Genomic DNA, 19,227 nt, shown 5'->3' with positions numbered 1-19,227 from the left:
TTGAAAGTCACATTTCTGCTGAGGACATAGATTTTCTTCTTCCTGGACATTCGAGTTCTATCAGTGTTCTAAAGGGAGGAGGATAGAAACCCCAAAGGTTCTCATTTTGGCTTGGTTCGAGTTTACCAACATGACTTCCCTATATCCATATTATATGTGTTCATGCCAGGGGGCTAATGCAAGACCCTCTTTGGCATGTGAATAGTGTCCCTGGACCCTCAACAGTAGAGCGGACAGCAAACATCATGGTCCCATTGCCAAAGACAGACCTGGGTTGTTGCAGCTGTAGTTTCTTACCAGGTCCTTAGAGAAACCAAGAATTAGTCTTCATAAAATTTTTTTCTATGATTAAGCATGCATGGGATAGAACAATATCTTCTAGCCAATTGAACAAAAAAGCTTCACATTTATTCTTAAAAATTAGTTCACATGGCCTTTAGGTAATGTAAATGTGAGTAATCAGGTAATATAGGCAAGCTAAATGTAAGGAAAAATGAGAGAATTTTAGCAAAAATATTTTGTGGTCTAGGTTACTGAGCCAGCTTGGATTCTCACTTGTTCAGGACTCGCTGAAAAAGAAAACTGAAGAACAGAGGAATTGCTTAATCTTGCATTTATTATTAATGGCACCTTGTAATTAAGATAGAGGCTGTCTTGGAGCATTTTGATATTTGATTGCATTTGTGTTGTGTGTTTTGTGTGTGTGCAAAGCTTTGTGTATACACTGTGCCTGAAGGGAAGTTAGTCTCTACAACAAATTCCTCCCCTGTTCAAATACAGATGAATTATTGAACAGTGCCTCTGAGGCAGCCTGCATTTTTCAGTAGAGATATCTGAGATGATAATTTGTGTATATGGGTTTCTGTGTTTTTCCTCTTTGATTAGGTGACAGCTATTCAGACTGAAGTGTCCCAGAAACAGAAGGAGTGTGAGGCCGACTTACTGAAGGCTGAGCCCGCACTGGTGGCCGCGACAGCTGCTCTCAATACACTCAACAGGGTAAGGATGGTTCCTTGGCTCAGGGTTTCCTCAAAATAATATTTGGAGGTTATTAGAGTTTGAATAACTGAACTAAAGGTGAAATTCATGCAACCAAAGAGTTTTGAAAAAGGAAAGAAAGTCCCATTAAATGTTACAGTTGAAACAAATATTTGAGGTCATCATTCTAGTTGACCTTCCTTTCCCATCCGGGAGTTTGTCCTTCTTCACCCCAACAAGCGGTCTCCTTTTGAATACTTCCAGTGCCATGCAGTTTATACTCTTATGAAAGGCAGTTCTATTGTTAGCAATTGGATTCGGCCCAAATCCAGTGATTCATATTATGTGTCACTTTAAGAACCAAGTGAAGGATTCTCTATTTCCTCTGGATATAAAAAAATAGTATTAATGAGAGACCCTCAGGAAAAGAACAACAAGCTGGAAGCAAAGACACCTAGGTTTGACCTACACCATTTTTCCTGGCTTCACGTTATTAGCAAAACCTCACTGAGCATTCAAATTCTCATAAGAGAAAATAATCTGTGATGGTCAGAAGGAGAGATGGAATTATGGGCAATGTCATTCTAAGAGCCCACAGCTAGTCTTGCCCCTGGGTTCTACTAGGCCTCTGGGGTGAATCCTAGGGCATTACTAGGCCTGAGGATCTTAAATTCAGCTTCAAAGAGGAAAGGATCCAGACTTTCACTGCTCTTCAAAGAAATATTCAATTTATTTCTCTAAGTATTCTTTTGAAGGAAGTAATTTTGACTGTGAACAGCGAATGATTATCTTCATGGATGTTTCTTATAGTATTACCATAAAGCTGAACAATTTAAAAGAACATAAATATACCATGATGGAAGATTGATTATTCTGCATTCAAATATCCTGCTGCCATGAAAATTATATTGTTGAATCCTAGCTAGCAACAAAATGTTCATGATGTATTAAGTGAATGAAGCAGATTATAAAATAGGATTTAGTGTAACTTTTTTTTATAAGAATATGTTTGTGCATAGGAAAAAATTGGGAAAAAAGAGTAATAGTAACTGATTATTTCTGGGTAATGGAATTTTGTGTTTTTCTCTTTCTGAGCACTAGAATGTTTATTTTCTTCTTTGTGCTTTGCACTGGCAACTTTTCCTCTGAAGATATTATTATTTACTCAGTCAAAATAAATGAATATCACTTAAATGTAAAGCTCAGTATATTTATAAATGATGAAAGATTCTTGGTTACCCAGCTTTCAATTAGCATTAGCATATTTTGTTTTTGCTTTTGCTCTTATTTTCACACCCTTTCTGTTCTTTGCAGTCATTTCCCAAATAAATAGCCAGTTTATGGTAATGGAGGAGAATCAGATTCAACATTTGATGAGGTTTTATAAGCAAGAGTGTATAATATAGCTCAGGAAATTTCACAGGAAATCCTTTTTAAAAAAACATGTATAATGAACCTACATATACTTCTTTTTTTTTTTTTTTTTTTTTTTTTTGCGGTACGCGGGCCTCTCACTGCTGTGGCCTCTCCCGTTGCGGAGCACAGGCTCCGGACGCGCAGGCCCAGCAGCCATGGCTCACGGGCCCAGCCGCTCCGCGGCATATGGGATCCTCCCAGACCGGGGCACGAACCCGTATCCCCTGCATCGGCAGGCGGACTCTCAACCACTGCGCCACCAGGGAGGCCCCATATACTTCTTATAGATACTAATTCTTGCTCCAAAGTATTTGTCCTGATACTGGTGATTTATCCCATTAATACCATCTGTTGAGTAAATCAAGATTCTGACCTGCAGAGGTTAAGGAGGAAGGCAGAAAGGAGGTTCAGCCTATGCGGGCATCTTCCCAGTTGATAGTCATTATAATGTAATAGAAGATGTTTTTTGTGCATGTAAAGCAGAAGAACAAAACTAAGAGACTCTGAACTAAGGGACTCTGTTTCTGGGAGGGCCTGGTTAAAAGGCAAATATATTCCATAGGTGGGATAGACCCATAAATACCTTAAAACCTATATGTTTATGAAATTCCCTGGACTCAGTGTGCAAGGCTCTGCAGGACTGGTAGGTAGATCAGGCAGATAAATTTACTTGGAAGCCAGAAAGGGCAGTGATGTTTCCCAAGTACCAGAAAAGCGCCCAGCAAGAACTGAGCCTCCTGGAGTTCCGCGGTGGTGGGACCCCCGGGTGGGTGGCAAAAACTGCCCAACCGAGACTGGTGTGAAAAGGAGAGGGTGGAAAAGACCAGCCACTGAAGACCAGCTTGATGACCTAACAGCTGGTCTTGAGAAACCAGACCTCTCCTGGTCTTGATAGTGTGTGTGTTTTTTTTCAGGTCAATCTCACTGAGCTGAAAGCCTTTCCCAACCCTCCAAATGCAGTTACCAACGTTACTGCAGCCGTGATGGTCCTTCTGGCTCCCCGGGGCAGAGTGCCAAAAGACCGGAGTTGGAAAGCAGCTAAAGTCTTCATGGGAAAGGTATCAGGCAGCCCGGCAACATGAAAATCCTAACAATTTCTCTGTTCAGTTCTGTGGTTATACTTGACAGCAGGGGTGGGGGAAGGATGGACTGGGAGTTTGGGATTAGCAGATAAGAACTATTATATATATAGAATGGATAAACAGCAAAGTCCTACTGTATAGCACAGGGAACTATATTCCATGTCCTGTGATAAAGCAAAATGGAAAAGAATACAAAAAGAATGTATATATACATATAACTGAGTCACTTTGCTGTTCAGCAGAAATTAACACAACATTGTAAATCAACTATACTTCAAAGAATAAATTTTTTAAAAAACATACAATTTGAGGAGAAAGAGGAAAACTATAAAATTCCCAACTGTTTAAAAAAAATCATCTTCATATTTGCTAAGTGTAATCTGCTGTATGTTCTCTAGACTTAGAATTTTTGTTTGCCAAGGTGGAGATTAGCATAGGGTTGTAGCACACCTAAGTCAACACCAGCAGCCATCGGAAGGTTGCTAATTATTTTCAAAATTATGAAAGCAGTTAGGTGTAGGAGGGAGAAAATGACATGGATTTCTTATGCTGGAAAAATGTTACTAATGTACAAGAAGGTGAAGCAAAGGGATTTTGGGGTATGTGTTTTTCTTTTTCTTTTCTGCCTTTCTTTTCTTCAAAATGTGAATGCCTCCTGTGCAGGGACTGAATATTTTACCCTGGGATAGAAGGGATTTTAAAAGTGTCCATTGCTAATTCTAACTTTATACTCTAAAGACTGAAAAAGTCAAACAGTGGGATAAATGGAGCTTGCCAATTTTGCCTTTGTAATGTGAGTCCTAAAAGCTGATTTTAACTTTTGATCTTGGAATTTTCTCTGCAGCCCAAATGGCTCATTGCAATAAGTCTTTTTGCCTTACAGGTGGATGATTTTTTGCAAGCGTTAATTAACTATGACAAAGAGCACATTCCAGAGAACTGTCTAAAAGTGGTGAATGAACAGTATTTGAAAGACCCAGAGTTCAACCCAAACCTGATTCGGACCAAATCTTTTGCAGCAGCTGGTCTCTGTGCCTGGGTCATCAACATCATTAAGTTCTATGAGGTATATCAGTTGTGATTAGATGGTTTACGGGTGTTATTCAGGAAGGGCCGTACATATATTAATTTCTAGGCCAGCAAAAAGTGTAAAATAATTTAATATTATCTGAATAAGATAAAGTTCTAAGAATGAGACATGAAAGTGTCAGATTAAACAGAATTCTCTACAGGAGGATATTTGAAACGTTGGAAACTATCTTTTTTTAGGGTAGAGTGAGTAGCTTTTTTTAAAATTAATTAATTGATTTACTTTATTTTTGGCTGCGTTGGGTCTTTGTTGCTGCATGCAGGCTTTCTTTAATTGCGGTGGGAGGGGCTACTCTTCGTTGCGCTGCATGGGCTTCTCATTGCAGTGCCTTCTCTTGCTGCAGAGCACGGGCTCTAGGCCCGCGGACTTCAGTAGTTGTGACACGCGGGCTCAGTAGCTGTGGCTCATGGGCTCTAGAGCACAGGCTCAGTAGTTGCAGCCCACGGGCTTAGTTGCTCCATGGCATTTGGGATCTTCCCGGACCAGGGTTCGACCCCGTGTCCCCTGCCTTGGCAGGCAGATTCTTAATCATTGCACCACCAGGGAAGCCCGAGTGAGTAGCTTCTTTAGATCAAATAACAGCAATTAATTTGGTTTGATTAGATAAAAGCATGTTGGGTAGATTAATTATATTTAGTTAAAATATTTCAGTTGTTGACTTGAAACAACTGCAAGTCTAAATTCATGTTTAATTAAAGTTCATCCCTGCTCTCAAAGCAAAAATTTACACCAGCTACAGTAATCTTAATGAGATGAGGAAATAACCTTTTGGGGGCTTTAGTGTTTTAATGACAAATGCATTTTTGATGGTATACAGTCTAATCTAAGGTTTATACTTTCGGGCAGTATAGAGATAGGTGATCATTTTAGTTAGTCATTTATTTATCAAATACTTGTCTGTCGGTTATGTCCGAAGAACTTTGCAAAGGACTAGATGTAAAAAGGCAACAGTACATGGCCCTCCACTGGGAGGAACTGTCTCATTTTTGCCTTGGAAGGTTGTGTGTTATACTCAAAGATGGAATTGCTGAGGAAATGCCAGTGTCATTCCTAGAATGATTTTCAGAAAATTGGATTATGTCCTTTACACGGGAGACCCACAGGAATAGGACCCTGTCAGTCTCTCCCTTTAGTGGAAGCCTGTATCCGGCAAGAGTGCAGACAGATCACAGCTGATGGGCAGCCTCTCCCTGTAATGCCACACCTGACCTCTGTGCTGGCCTCACACCCTAGGTGAAAAGATGAGCCTGGAGCTAGACCGTGGCTGTGTTCTATGTCACTTTGCTATAAAATAGGAAATAAAATTTAATTTCCTTTCTCTCTCCCCAACAGGAGAATAATTGATCCACTCAAATGCTTAAACCACTCATTCAAATAACATTTAAGGTGGCCAGGAACTTAGAAAAGAAAGTGTGGCTAATACTGGGTGAGGACATCTCCCACATTCCTTTCTGGGTTCAGAGAATTTCTCTACACAGCTTTTCTGCCTTAAAGGCTAGACCTGATCCCCTACCTTCAGCTGTCGTTCCTATACACTACAATTTCTGATGATATGAGGATTATCTCCAAATTTTATGAAAAACTAATTTTAGTGTCTTAACGGTATTCGACGTGTATAGCATTTTATGCAAGTGCTTGTAACTCTAATGTCCAGGATAAATGAATAAACAATAGAAAGCTTAGAGGACTTGGAAGGCTGTGTGGATTTTTGTTCTGCCATTAGGTAGTACCATGGCTAAGAATAAACACCAAATTTCTAGGTCACATAGAGATTTTAATTGTAAAGCTTCCAGCAAATGTAAGACTGAATGATTACTTGTCTTTGCCATCTTTATTACCCTGTGAAACAACCCCCACGTGGCTTTTCAGGTCTACTGTGATGTGGAGCCCAAACGGCAAGCATTAGCCCAAGCAAACTTAGAACTGGCTGCAGCTACTGAAAAACTAGAGGCTATCAGGAAAAAGCTGGGGGTAAGTGCAGACTCTAACACTGAAGAAGTTCCCAAGACATGGAACCCCTCACCACCTTAGGATCCCACTTTCAGAGAGGGCCACCTCTGAGACCTACCAAACAGGAAGGAATTTGACCTTTCATGGATGTATTCATTTATATTCTCCTTCAGTACATATTCCTCATCTGCTGTATGCTGGACACGGAGCTGGAAAAGTGGGAACTTTGATGGTTTCTGCACTTAAGAAACTTTCATGGTCTGGTAGTAGAAAGAGTGTAGCCCACAGAGATTAAAAAGCAAGGATTCTGGAACCGAAGTGCCTGGGTTTGTATCCAGGCTCCAGTATTTACTGTTTTGCCCTGCACAAGTTAGTTAACCTCTCTGAGCCTCTTTTTTCTCAACTGTGAAGGAAGTATTATAATAGCATCCACTTCTTAGGATCGTGAGGATAAAATGACAGTAGTTCATATTGAGAATTTAGTAATCAATATGAATTCATATTGAGAATTTAGTAATCAATATGAATTCATACTGAGAATTTCGCATGGTACCTGGCATATAGTAAGTGCTTAGAAAACACTAACTACAAATATTATCACCATGACTATTTTTACAAATACATAACCAGTCATTGTAGTCCAGTGTTATAAGTATATATGTGACTATATCTAGAATGCAGTAGGAGTGCCAAAAAAGAGCCCAGAGAAATTAAAGTTTTATAGTGAAGGTGTACTTGACATGAGCTGTGCAAATTCCTTGCAAATCACCAGGATAACTAGGTCAGGAAAGGTATTCCTGGTAAAGAATGAAAAATAGAGGGAAGAAGCAGTTGGTAGACTTGAAGAGTCCTAGTAGGCCAGATCCCGAAGATGGGTGTCTGGGGGAAGGTTAGGAATAGCAGGAAGTAATGGTGAGCAAAAGCAAAAGGTGAGCAAAAGCCTTCTCTGCCTTTCGTGCTGCAGAATTTAAATTTTATCTGACCTGTAGTATTGGGCGTTGGAAAGATTTTAGTACGTTAATGACTCACTTTTCATCGACTGAATGGAAGCTGGAGGGAGGGGGTCTAGCTGCAGAAAGACAAGTTAGAAGCACTGCAGTGGGTCCTGTTAGGGCCTCAGCTAAGGCAGGAGCAGCCACAATGGAGACGGTGAGATAGATTCAAGGCTGCTGACAGGATAGAGAGGGAGGGGGAGGCGTACAGAATAGAGATGATGAGTTGGAGGTGCCTGACAAGGTAGCATACAGTAATGCAGTCAGAGTGATAAGGTTGTGTAACCCTGGCAACTTAGGGAAATCCTCAGAGCTTCAGTTTCTTAACTGTAACATAGTGATAATAACAGCTAACTCTCAAGGTGGGCATTTATGACTTTTGGCTCCCCAGAATCCAGTCTACCTACTTTGGGTGATAACAGCCTGGTTTATCTCTGGGGAATTATCTTTCCTCATTGGATACACTCAGGTAGGACTTTGACCAAGGGTACATTTTCCTGTCATGGCTGATGACTAGGTATGTGGTCCAAGTTTTGCCGATTTGATTCCCCCCACCCCGACCCCCAGCCCTAGAATTTGAATCATCAGCCAAAGAATAAAACTGAAAACAGAGTTCATGCATTGTAGAGACAGTGTCCAGTTGAAACTTTCCAAGAGTTGCTATTCCCAAGTCTCTCTGGAGCTCCGGGAGCCTATGTGTAGTTCTCTGCCTTTCCCTTCCTTGGAAGAGTTCCCCCATTTTGAGGAAGTTCCCTTTAGCCTAAATTAGCTGGAGATGGTTTCTGTTGCTTCCCACCTATAAATTCTGGTGGATCGAGATGCTCTTCAGTGTGCTGTACACAGTTGACGCTTCATAAATATTTGTTCCCACTCTCTTTGTGTAGAAAACCCAAGTGAAGATGTTTGGGGTTAGAACTAGAGTTTGAAAGAGAAGCCTGGCTCAGCAACATAGATTTGGGAGTCGTTGGTGTGAAGATCATGTGTGTAGAGAGGTTGTCCAATGGGAGTGCAAAGAATAAGGAGCAGTGGGAGCTGAGGGCAGACCTGAAGGAGGATGCTCCTGTCTTGGAGGAAATCCTGCCATGGGTCTCTGAGCAGGTGAACTCCGCCATCACTGCCCCTGGGCTCTGGTGCTCACAGTGGCCAGGCAGCCAAGCCCAGCTTCTTATAGAACAGGACTTGAACTTGGCCTGATTATGTCTAGGGCCACTACTGTCGACAACGACGACAGCTGATTTAGACAAATTTAGGAAAAACATATTAATTTTATTAAGTTTAGCTTCATTCATTGGTCAAAGCTCTCACTGTTAACTTGACTAAGACCTTTAGAAAAATGTTGTCATCTATTATTAATGGCTTTATGTAAATATCAGAAGCAAGTTAATAGTCATGGAAAAGTGATGAGAATGCTCATGTGTGATTCTAAAGTTAAGACTTTCTGTGGTTGTGGAACTAGTCATCTTTTGGACACAGCCTGCAACGAGCTGAAAAGAACTGCTCACCTCAGTTGATTTCAAAGACCAACAGTAGAAGCAGAGGTTCTTATATCAATAAGCTGCAAAACTAAGTTTGCAAACACAGGGAAAAGAAGACAGAGTAACAGTAGCAATGTCTTTATGTAGATTGGTCCCTTCCATCCCCCTTCCAAGAATGGATTTCCAGAGAGTAGTTATTAATGCAACAGAATCTCTGGCTATTTCCCTCCAACATTCAGTTAGATGGTAGTAATGTGTCAGTGTTCATGTCCTGGTTTTTTTGTGAGTTTTTTTATTATTTATTTATTTATTTATTTATGGCTGTGTTGGGTCTTCGTTTCTGTGCGAGGGCTTTCTCTAGTTGCAGCGAGCGGGGGCCACTCTTCATCGCAGTGCGCAGGCCTCTCACTATCGTGGCCTCTCTTGTGGAGCACAGGCTCCAGACACGCAGGCTCAGTAATTGTGGCTCACGGGCCCAGTTGCTCCACGGCATGTGGGATCTTCCCAGACTAGGGCTCGAACCCGTGTCCCCTGCACTGGCAGGCAGATTCTCAACCACTGCGCCACCAGGGAAGCCCCCATGTCCTGGTTTTGATGGTTATATTGTGGTTGTATAGGAGAATGCCCTTTGTAGGAAGTACACTACACCCTGAAGTAAAAAAAAAAAAAAAAAAAAATTCTCTATGAAGACTGGTCATGCCAAAGTCAACGACAAACTCTGCATAGATTCTTTCTGTTGGTACACAGTCAAACCAAGGTGTGAGCCCAGGTAAAATGACGTTTTTTGCTAGCTTTGCTTTCATCTCCTTCAGCCTCTCTTTTCTCCTCCCTTATGGGCTTTCCCTCCTTCTCGTCTTATGTCTCCTGTTGCCGTCTCACCTAGAAAAGCAGGGCTGTGTCTCTCAGCACTTATGCTGTGATGGAAATGCATTCGTTAACCAGTATTAGTCTCTTTGTTTTTGTTCTTTCAAGTCTTTATCTCTAGTTTCAGACTAAAAGGTGGCCTCATATTGAAGGTTGAGTAGAAAAAAACAAACTGCTGAGCTGGAGGGGAAGAAAGGCCATCTTGTCTTTCAAACATACAGGGCCTAAGAATGGCCATGAAAAAGTCCAAATTCGGGCTTTTTAGGGTAGTGCTTCTCAAAGTGTGTTCTCTCGACTGGTAGCAGCATCAGTGTTGCCTGGGAACTTGTTAGAAATACAGACTCTCAGACCCACCTCAGACACACTGAATGAGGAACTCAGGCAGGGAGGCCAGGAATCTGGGTTTGATCAAACCCTCCAGGTGGTTCTGGTGCACACTTAAGTTGGAGAACACTGGTTTTTAGGGTGTCTGGTGGGCTGAGGTGTTCAGGCTAAGCCCCTCCTTCCTCACTCCATTTACTTCTAGAACCTGAAACGCCAGGGCCTGTCAGGAACCGTGAAGGGACCAAGATTTTACCCTACTCACAGGCTGCCAGGTTACCTGCCACAGTTTCATAGATGCTGGCAGAAGATGTGAGACACGGGACGCGTGGGTCAGAGAGCAGAGGCCTTGTTACCCACAGCACGGCGAGCAGCACGAGCCTCGCGCGTGCCTCAGCTCCCTTGTCTGCCATTTCCCGTGGGAGTGACGCACAGTGGACCAGCTGAGGCCATTCACAGTGGGTTTGTGTCACAGCTGAGGAATCCCAAGTTTAGAAAACGCCCCATATAAAGAAGGCAGTGAGTAAAGCTGCCCAACCTTTGCCCCACAGGGAAACATCTCTTTAGTATTCTGGTCAGGTAGCAAATCTGTCCTCTGCCCTGAAAGAAACACTGTCTCTATTTCCTAAGCCTATTTGCTGTGCAAACATGTTGCAGAAGATAGTCGAGAACAAGAGCTGTCAGTGCCTCTTCACAAGAGGCAGAGAAACAAGTGCAAGAGCCTGTGGTCTCCCAAGACCCAGCTCCCCTTCCCAACTTTACCAAAGGAACCAGTATAACAGTTTGTACCTTAGTTCTATGTATATTTAGGTCAACCCTATGAATTGGGTAACATTATTGTTTCCATTTTTTAGATGGTGAAAGTGAGGCATAGAGAGCTTAAGTAGACAGCCCACCTTGAGGCTGCTTAGCTGATAGCAGAGTCCAAATATGAACTTGGGTGTCTGATACCAGAGTCTGCGTGAGCTTCTGTGTTTTATAAAACCACAAGTACTTTCAATAACCTAAAATATACCTCCAAGTATTATTCATTTTTATCTGACTTCTAACCATTGATGTGTAAAATCTCCTCCATTTCTCATAAATTTGACCTATTTCGGCTGTAAACCTTAAATATGACATACACTTTTTTCTTTTTTTAATTAATGATATAAATTTAATAATAATGTAATAATTGGGTCATTGACAAATTGCGGCAGTCTCTAAATTATAAATATGGTTCGTGCTACAAGTTTACTTATTAAAGTCTCTTGGAATTTTGCATGTATTTACAAAAACAATGTTATAAATCTTACGTAGGATTGTTAGAACTTGCAGGTAGCAAGATGATATAGCAAGGAGCCTCCTAAGTACTTGATATCTTAGTCAAGGCTTTTTTGGCTATACATAATAGAAACCCACATAGCAAACCTTAAGCCAAAAAGGAGACCAGGATGACTCACGGGACTCTGAGGTAAAAAAGTGTATGACTAGGTCTCAGGAGGCATGAGATCCAGGAAATGGGAAGCCGCCATGAACGTGTTTAGGGCTGTGTGACTTCTCATTGTGCTATCTTTTCATTCTTTCTTGTTCTCAGGAATGGTTTCCCCTGCTTTCCCATGCCCCTGGTGGAAGATGGTCCCTCTCTAAATGAACCCCTCCAAAATGTACACATCTTCCTGGGTCTTACGATGCTAAAGACAGTGACATACTTCTGAGTTTCAGTCCCAAGTTTCCAGAAGAGAAAATCTGGTTGGCCAAGCCAGGTCAGGTTGCTGAGGTCTAAAGGGGGTCTTTGTTGCCTGAGTTATAGACCACTGAGAAGTGGAAAGAGAGTCAGTAGGTGGAGAAGCAGAAGATGCCCCTCATCCCTAATAAAGACGGAGGGTGAGGTGTAGGTACAAGAGAGGGGACAGGGCATGAAGGTGTGCTTGAGTCAGCAGGGCACATCCACTCACCCTGGTCACTGTCTACACTCTGCCCAGTGCAGGAGGAAGGCGAGAAAACTGCCTGGTAGCCCTGATACATTTCTTCCCTAATGTGTGTGCTCTCAGGGGCAAAGGTCAAAGGAGGGAAAGAGGCTCATTTCATTTACCTTCAGGTAGTAGGTGTTTCAAGACGATTGTAATGTTTGCACTTGATCTACAAATGGCTCACGAGTTAATTTTGACTCTTCTTTTAGGATTTGGATCGAAATCTGAGCAGACTCACAGCTTCATTTGAAAAAGCAATAGCCGAGAAAGTCCGGTGTCAAGAAGAGGTGAACCAAACCAACAAAACTATCGAACTGGCTAACAGACTTGTCAAGGAACTTGAGGCAAGTTATCCTTTTCTTCCAAAATTCTAACTGAAATATTCAGAATCAGCTTTGGGGGATTTTATCTTTATTTGTGGTCAATAAGGACTAACTAAACATGGAATCAACAACAAAGGGGAATAATCATCATTCACACTGTAGTTCTAACTTACCGAAAGGAATAAGTGATGGATTCTGTGTGTTTTTCAGTGTGTAGCCATGGACTCAGTGGTTTACCTAAGATCTTTTATAAACTCAGGGCAGCTGTTAGATAACAGAGGTCTGAATCTTTTAGTACACATTTGCAATTGAGTTCTACCAATAAAACATTACCTCAAGCTAAGCCTGCTTGGTTTATTGGTTTTCTTTGACATCTTTTTACAGGTGACTGATATGCTAATGTTAATAGTTATTCTATTAAATAAAGATTTTTAAAATCTCATTAACTTTCTCCTCTTTGAACATGAGTGGTAGAAGAACATATAGCCCTTGACATCAGTAAGTCACAGATCTTTTTGCTCTCCCATGTCTATTATATTCAGACAGTGGAATAGTATTTGACCATAAAAAAGATTGAATTACTGATACATGCTGCAACATGGATTAACCTTGAAATATCATGCTCAGTAAAAGAAGGCAGACACAAAAGGCCACATGTTTTATGATTCCATGTATAGTAAATGGCCAGAATAGGTAAATCTATAGAGACAGAAAGTAGATTGGTGGTTGCCAGGGGTTGGACAAGGGGGCAGGAGTTTGGGAGTGACTGCTAATGGGAATAGAGTTTCTGTATTGTGTGAGGGAAACATTCTAAAATTACTAGGGATGATGGCACGGATCTGTAAATATATTAAAAACCACTCAGTTGAATACTTGAAAGGATGAAATTCATGATATGTGAATTAAATCTCAATAAAACTGTTATTTTTTATTTAAGTGCTACCTAAAAATATAGAACTGCACTATTAGAAATGCATTTACTAGTATTTTGTTGAGGATCTATGTTCATCAGTGATATTGGCCTGTAGTTTTCTTTCTTTGTGACATCTTTCTCTGGTTTTGGTATCAGGGTGATGGTGGCCTCATAGAATGAGTTGGGAGTGTCCCCCCCTCTGCTATATTTTGGAAGAGTTTGAGAAGGATAGGTGTTAGCTCTTCTCTAAATGTTTGATAGAATTAGCATGGGAAGCCATCTGGTCCTGGGCTTTTGTTTATTGGAAGATTTTTAATCACAGTCTCAATTTCAGTGCTTGTGATTGGTCTGTTTATATTTTCTTTTTCTTCCTGGTTCAGTCTTGGAAGGTTGTGCTTTTCTAAGAATTTGTCCATTTCTTCCAGGTTGTCCATTTCATTGGCATAGAGTTGCTTGTAGTAATCTCTCATGATCCTTTGTACTTCTGCAATGTCAGTTGTTACTTCTCCTTTTTCATTTCTGATTCTATTGATTTCAGTCTTCTCCCTTTTTTTCTTGATGAGTCTGGCTAATGGTTTATCAATTTTGTTTATCTTCTCAAAGAACCAGCTTTTAGTTTTATTGACCTTTGCTATCATTTCCTTCATTTCTTTTTCATTTATTTCTGATCTGATCTTCATGATTTCTTTCCTTCTGATAACTTTGGGAGTTTTTTTGTTCTTCTTTCTCTAATTGTTTTAGGTGTAAGGTTAGGTTGTTTATTTGAGATGTTTCTTGTTTCTTGAGGTAAGATTGTATCGCTATAAACCCTCTTAGAACAGCTTTTGCTGCATCCCATAGGTTTGGGGTCATCATGTTTTCATTGTCATTTGTTTCTAGGTAGTTTTTGATTTCCTCTTTGATTTCTTCAGTGATCTCTTGGTTATTTAATAGTGTATTGTTTAGCATCCATGTGTTTGTATTTTTTACAAATTTTTTTCCTGTAATTGATATCTAGTCTCATAGCATTGTGGTCAGAAAAGATACTTGATACGATTTCAATTTTCTTAAATTTACCAGGGCTTGATTTGTGACCTGACATATGATCTATCCTAGAGAATGTTCCATGAGCACTTGAGAAGAAAGTGTATTCTGTCATTTTTGGATGGAATGTCCTATAAATATCAATTAAGTCCATCTTGTTTAATGTATCATTTAAAGTTTGTGTTTCCTTATTGATTTTCACTTTGGATGATCTGTCCATTGGTGAAAGTGGGGTGTTAAAAGTCCCCTACTATGATTGTGTTACCGTCAGTTTCCCCTTTTATGCTGGAGAGGGTGTGGAATAAAGGGAACCCTCTTGCACTGTTGGTGGGGATGTAAATTCATACAGCCACTATGGAGAACAGTATGGAGGTTCCTTAAAAAACTAAAAATAGAACTACCATAGGACCCAGGAATCCCACTACTGGGCATATACTCTGAGAAAAGCATAATTCAAAAAGAGACGTACCACAATGTTCATTGCAGCTCTATTTACAATAGCCAGGACATGGAAGCAACTTAAGTGTCCACTGACAGATGACTGGATAAAGAATATGTGGCACATATACATAATGGAATATTACTCAGCCATAAAAGGAAATGAAATTGAGTTATTTGTAGTGAGGTGAATGGACCTAGAGTCTGTCATACAGAGTGAAATAAGTCAGAAAGAGAAAAACAAATACCGTATGCTAACACATATATATGGAATCTAAGAAAAAAAAACAATAAATGGTTCTGAAGAACCTAGGAGCAGGACAGGAATAAAGATGCAGGTGTAGAGAATCGACTTGAGGACACGGGGAGTGGGAAGAGTAAGCTGGGACGAAGTGAGAGAGTGGAATGGATATATATGCACTACCAAATGTAAAGTAGATAGCTAGTGGGAAGCAGCCACATAGCACAGGGAGATCAGCTCGGTGCTTTGTGACCACCTAGAGGCGTGGGATAGGGAGGGTGGGAGGGAGATGCAAGAGGAAGGACATATGGGGATATATGTATATGTATAGCTGATTCACTTTGTTATAAAGCAGAAATTAACACACCATTGTAAAGCAATTATACTCCAATAAAGATGGTAAAAAAAATAAATAAAATAAAAATTTAAAAAAAGAAATGCATTTGGCTGAAGGTGATAGAAAAGTTGATTTACAGTGGCTTAAACAAATGGGAGTTTTTCACATATTAAGAAAATTCCAGAGGTAGACCATTATCAGTGTTGATTCAGGTAATTAGTGATCAGACCCCTAATCTCTCTACAGCCTTCTGCTGCTCCATACTTAGCATGTGTCCATTCACCCTCACACATTTTGCAGCCTGGTCACCGATGGATGCTACACCTTTAGATTCAGGCAAGAGAGAAGAATCTGTAGCAGCTGGATTTTTCTCCTTTCATAACAAAAACTGAAGTTTTCCTGGCAACCCCTTAAGCAAATTTAACTAAAGCACTTAACTTTCTTTAGCCAGAACTAGAGTGACCACACCTAGCTGCAAAGAAGGCAGGGAAACTGAGAAATGGGGTGATCATAATCAGCGTAGCCAGTCACAGTTCATCCCAGGGGCTGGAAACATTAACCCTCATTTCAGAATCAGAGTTGTCTTACAAAGAAAGAAGGGAGAAATGTAAGGTACAATGGGTGGGGCTGGGTGATAGCCTTATTTCTTATAAATAGAGTAGACTTTTAAAAATCTAATTTAGGGCTTCCCTGGTGGTGCAGTGGTTGATAGTCCGCCTGCCGATGCAGGGGACACGGGTTCGTGCCCCGGTCCGGGAGGATCCCACATGCCGCGGTGCAGCTGGTCCCGTGAGCCATGGCCGCTGAGCCTGCGCATCCGGAGCCTACGCGTCCGGAGCCTGTGCTCCGCAACGGGAGAGGCCCGTGTACCGCAAAAAAAAAAAAAAAAAAAAAAATTCTAATTTAAACTTACTACAAATTTAAACCCATCATCCCTCTGAAGCTCATAGTTTATTATACATAAACTCATACTTCACTCTGCAAAATTCACCTCCATTCCGTTTCATTAATTGCAAGTCTTTTCTTCTAGTTGTTATGGTCAGAAGCTCTGAAATCACCCTTGACTTTTTACTCTGTTTCTCACACCCATATCCAGTCCTTCAGCATATTGGACTGGCTCTACCTTAAAAGTTCATTCACAATCCCAGCATTATCACCACCTTCTCCTCGCCACACTGATCCAGGCCACCAGCATCTCTCCCCTGGAGTACCGCCGTAGCCTCCAACGTCACCCCCAAGGTCCACTCCCCTTTGTGCAGCTGAGTGATGTTTTTTAAAAAATTAAGTCCAGGGCTTCCCTGGTGGCGCAGTGGTTTCGAGTCTGCCTGCCGATGCAGGGGACACAGGTTCGTGCCCCAGTCTGGGAAGATCCCACATGCCGCGGAGCGGCTGGTCCCGTGAGCCATGGCCGCTGAGCCTGCGCATCCGGAGCCTGCGCGTCCGGAGCCTGTGCTCCACAACGGGAGAGGCCACAATAGTGAGAGGCCCGCGTACCGCAAAAAAAAAAAAAAAAAAAAAAAAAAAAAAAATTATGTCCATTCATGTTACCACTCTCTCAGAATTCCCGGGTAACCAATTGTCTCACTCAAAGCACAGTCCAAAGGTTTTACCTGGCCTACAGGGCCCTCCGTGATCTGGCTCCTGGATACCTCTGTCCTTGCTTCTGCTACCTTCCCTCCGGCTCCATCTTCACTCTTCCTCACCCCGCAAGTCACTCTCCTACCTCATAATCTTTGCCTTTTTCCTCTGTGTGGCTCCCACACTTCTTTCAGATGTCTGCTAAAAGTTCCCCTTATCACACGGTTTTCCCGACCTCCCTCTGTTAAACAGCATGCACCTTGCCCCCTACACACACACACACACACACACACACACACACACACAAACCTGTAGCTCTTTCCACTTCCTCTGCTTTATTATTTTTTGACAGCATTTATGATCACATGACACACACTTGTATATGTGCATATATGAACACATATACTTTTTTGTGGTCTTTTTCCCCTAACTAAAAGATAAGCTGTCAAGAGCAGGAACTTCATTTGTTTTCTGCACTGCTTGATCCCAAGCATATAGAATGGTCCCTGGCACATCGTAGGTTCCAATATGTATTTGTTGAATGAATGAATGGGTGAGTTTTGGGAGCCTCCTGTGTTGAAAAAACATTCTGGAGCCCTTTGAAGACTCATTTTTCTTAGATCAGTTGAGAAATTCCACAGCTTCTAGTGGAGTTTATACCCGCTTCCATTTAAAGTGATAAAATCTAGGCAGTTTGAAGGGTTTACGGTTTATGAGGTAACTGAGGAAAAGAAAAAGTGCCGTTGAATTAGACTTACTTGAAGTAGAGAATGTCTGAAAGTTTTACCAAAGTAAAAACAGGCTTTACCTTGTATCTCTAGCACACAACAATGTCTTCCAAAGGCTTTATTTATTCATGATGATTTAGAAAAGGAGAGGAAAAAATGGTTGAATAATGTTAACTAACAAAAAAATACATATATGTGTGTATATATATATATTTTTTTAAAGGATTAATTGAAAATGTCAGACCTTTTCCTTTGAGGATAAATTCTTTCTGACTAGAACAGGAGACAGTTAACTTCTGAAAAACACCAAGACTGATGATTTTGTCTATATAGCATTGACCTGGAAGCTATAGTCTCAACCATTCAGACTAATAAATCAGGCAATTTATATTTAATCATTAAGTAGCTCTGGAGCTGAACAGCTGTTCAAAATTAGAAATGGGTCACCCCAGCCAGGATGACATTACAGGCAATCTATAATGCATTAGAATAAAATTATAGTGATTTTTAACTGTCTAGAAATTTATTACAGGACATGTTCCAACTCTTAAACCCTTGTTAGCCAGTGTCAGTAATGATTTATGTTGCGTGGGTGGTATAGTGAAATTATTGACGATTTCAATCGCCGGTAAGTCTATGTTTAGTAAATCTTCAACTTTCAAAGCTGTTTTGGAGAATGAGGTGGGTGCTCTTTATTGTTTATCATCTACTAACCAAAGACAACAAAATTGGAGGAAAAGCAAATGAGAGATTCTTCTTCAAAATTAATGGATATATTATCTATAGCTGAAGAAGGAAAGTAATAAATTCTATAAAGAGGGCAAGGGAGTTGAAGTTCCCTAGTGTGTAATTATAGAGCTAACTTGGGGTGATCTTTATCGAGCAAAGCAGATTATCTTAAAATAGTTTTCATAACCATTGTCACCTGCTAGTTTCATTACCTCAGTGTTAGGGGTATTGTGATGGCTTGCAGAGAACTGGCACTGCAGTCTGCTCTGACATACATTGTTTTTGCTTTCTGTGGTCTGTCTCTCCTCTTTCATGAGTAAAGCTAAATTCCACAGGGTTCTTCATTGCTTGTACTGTCAATTTGCTGGGGTTTTTTTTCAGCTCCTATTAATTTACATGTTCTTAGAACGTGGTATTAAATTTTCGCATGCATTGAAACCAAATGAATTAGTGAAGTATTCTGCAGTTCAATCAATCCATAGATATTTATTGCAATTTTAGTCAAATCCAATATTAAGGGCTCCACATACTTAACCTGGAAATCAGATTTTAAATGGCTAGCCAACTAGATATAAGGATTTGAACAGCATTCTCCGAGCATACTGTCTTCAAAGCTAGTGAAGTCCTCCTGGTTTCCATCTTTTTTACATGGGCTGTAAGTTCTTTCACTGATTGAGTGATTATACTATAAAAATACCCTGAGTTTAGTAACTACCAGCACTATTCTTTAATTGACAGAATCCTTGTTAGGTGGCTCTTTAAACTTTATGTTTTAATTAATTGACATAACTGGTGTT

At 40.8% G+C, this 19,227-nt stretch overlaps 1 protein-coding gene across 1 annotated transcript in view; it reads left to right on the top strand.

Moving 5' to 3' along the window:
- Window positions 1-19,227, top strand: part of DNAH11 (dynein axonemal heavy chain 11) — a gene marked incomplete at its 5' end in the record, with an annotated part of 313,916 nt that overhangs the window by 214,277 nt on the left and 80,412 nt on the right. The window contains 5 exons of the mRNA XM_079711490.1: window positions 886-999; window positions 3,309-3,452; window positions 4,360-4,542; window positions 6,436-6,537; window positions 12,330-12,464. Coding sequence (XP_079567616.1) covers window positions 886-999; window positions 3,309-3,452; window positions 4,360-4,542; window positions 6,436-6,537; window positions 12,330-12,464 — 678 coding nt within the window. The remainder of the gene's footprint in view (window positions 1-885; window positions 1,000-3,308; window positions 3,453-4,359; window positions 4,543-6,435; window positions 6,538-12,329; window positions 12,465-19,227) is intronic.

This window comes from Hyperoodon ampullatus (assembly GCF_949752795.1).
Source record: "Hyperoodon ampullatus genome assembly, chromosome: 9".
Taxonomy (NCBI): domain Eukaryota; kingdom Metazoa; phylum Chordata; class Mammalia; order Artiodactyla; family Ziphiidae; genus Hyperoodon; species Hyperoodon ampullatus.
This window is presented reverse-complemented; position numbering and strand designations above follow the sequence as displayed.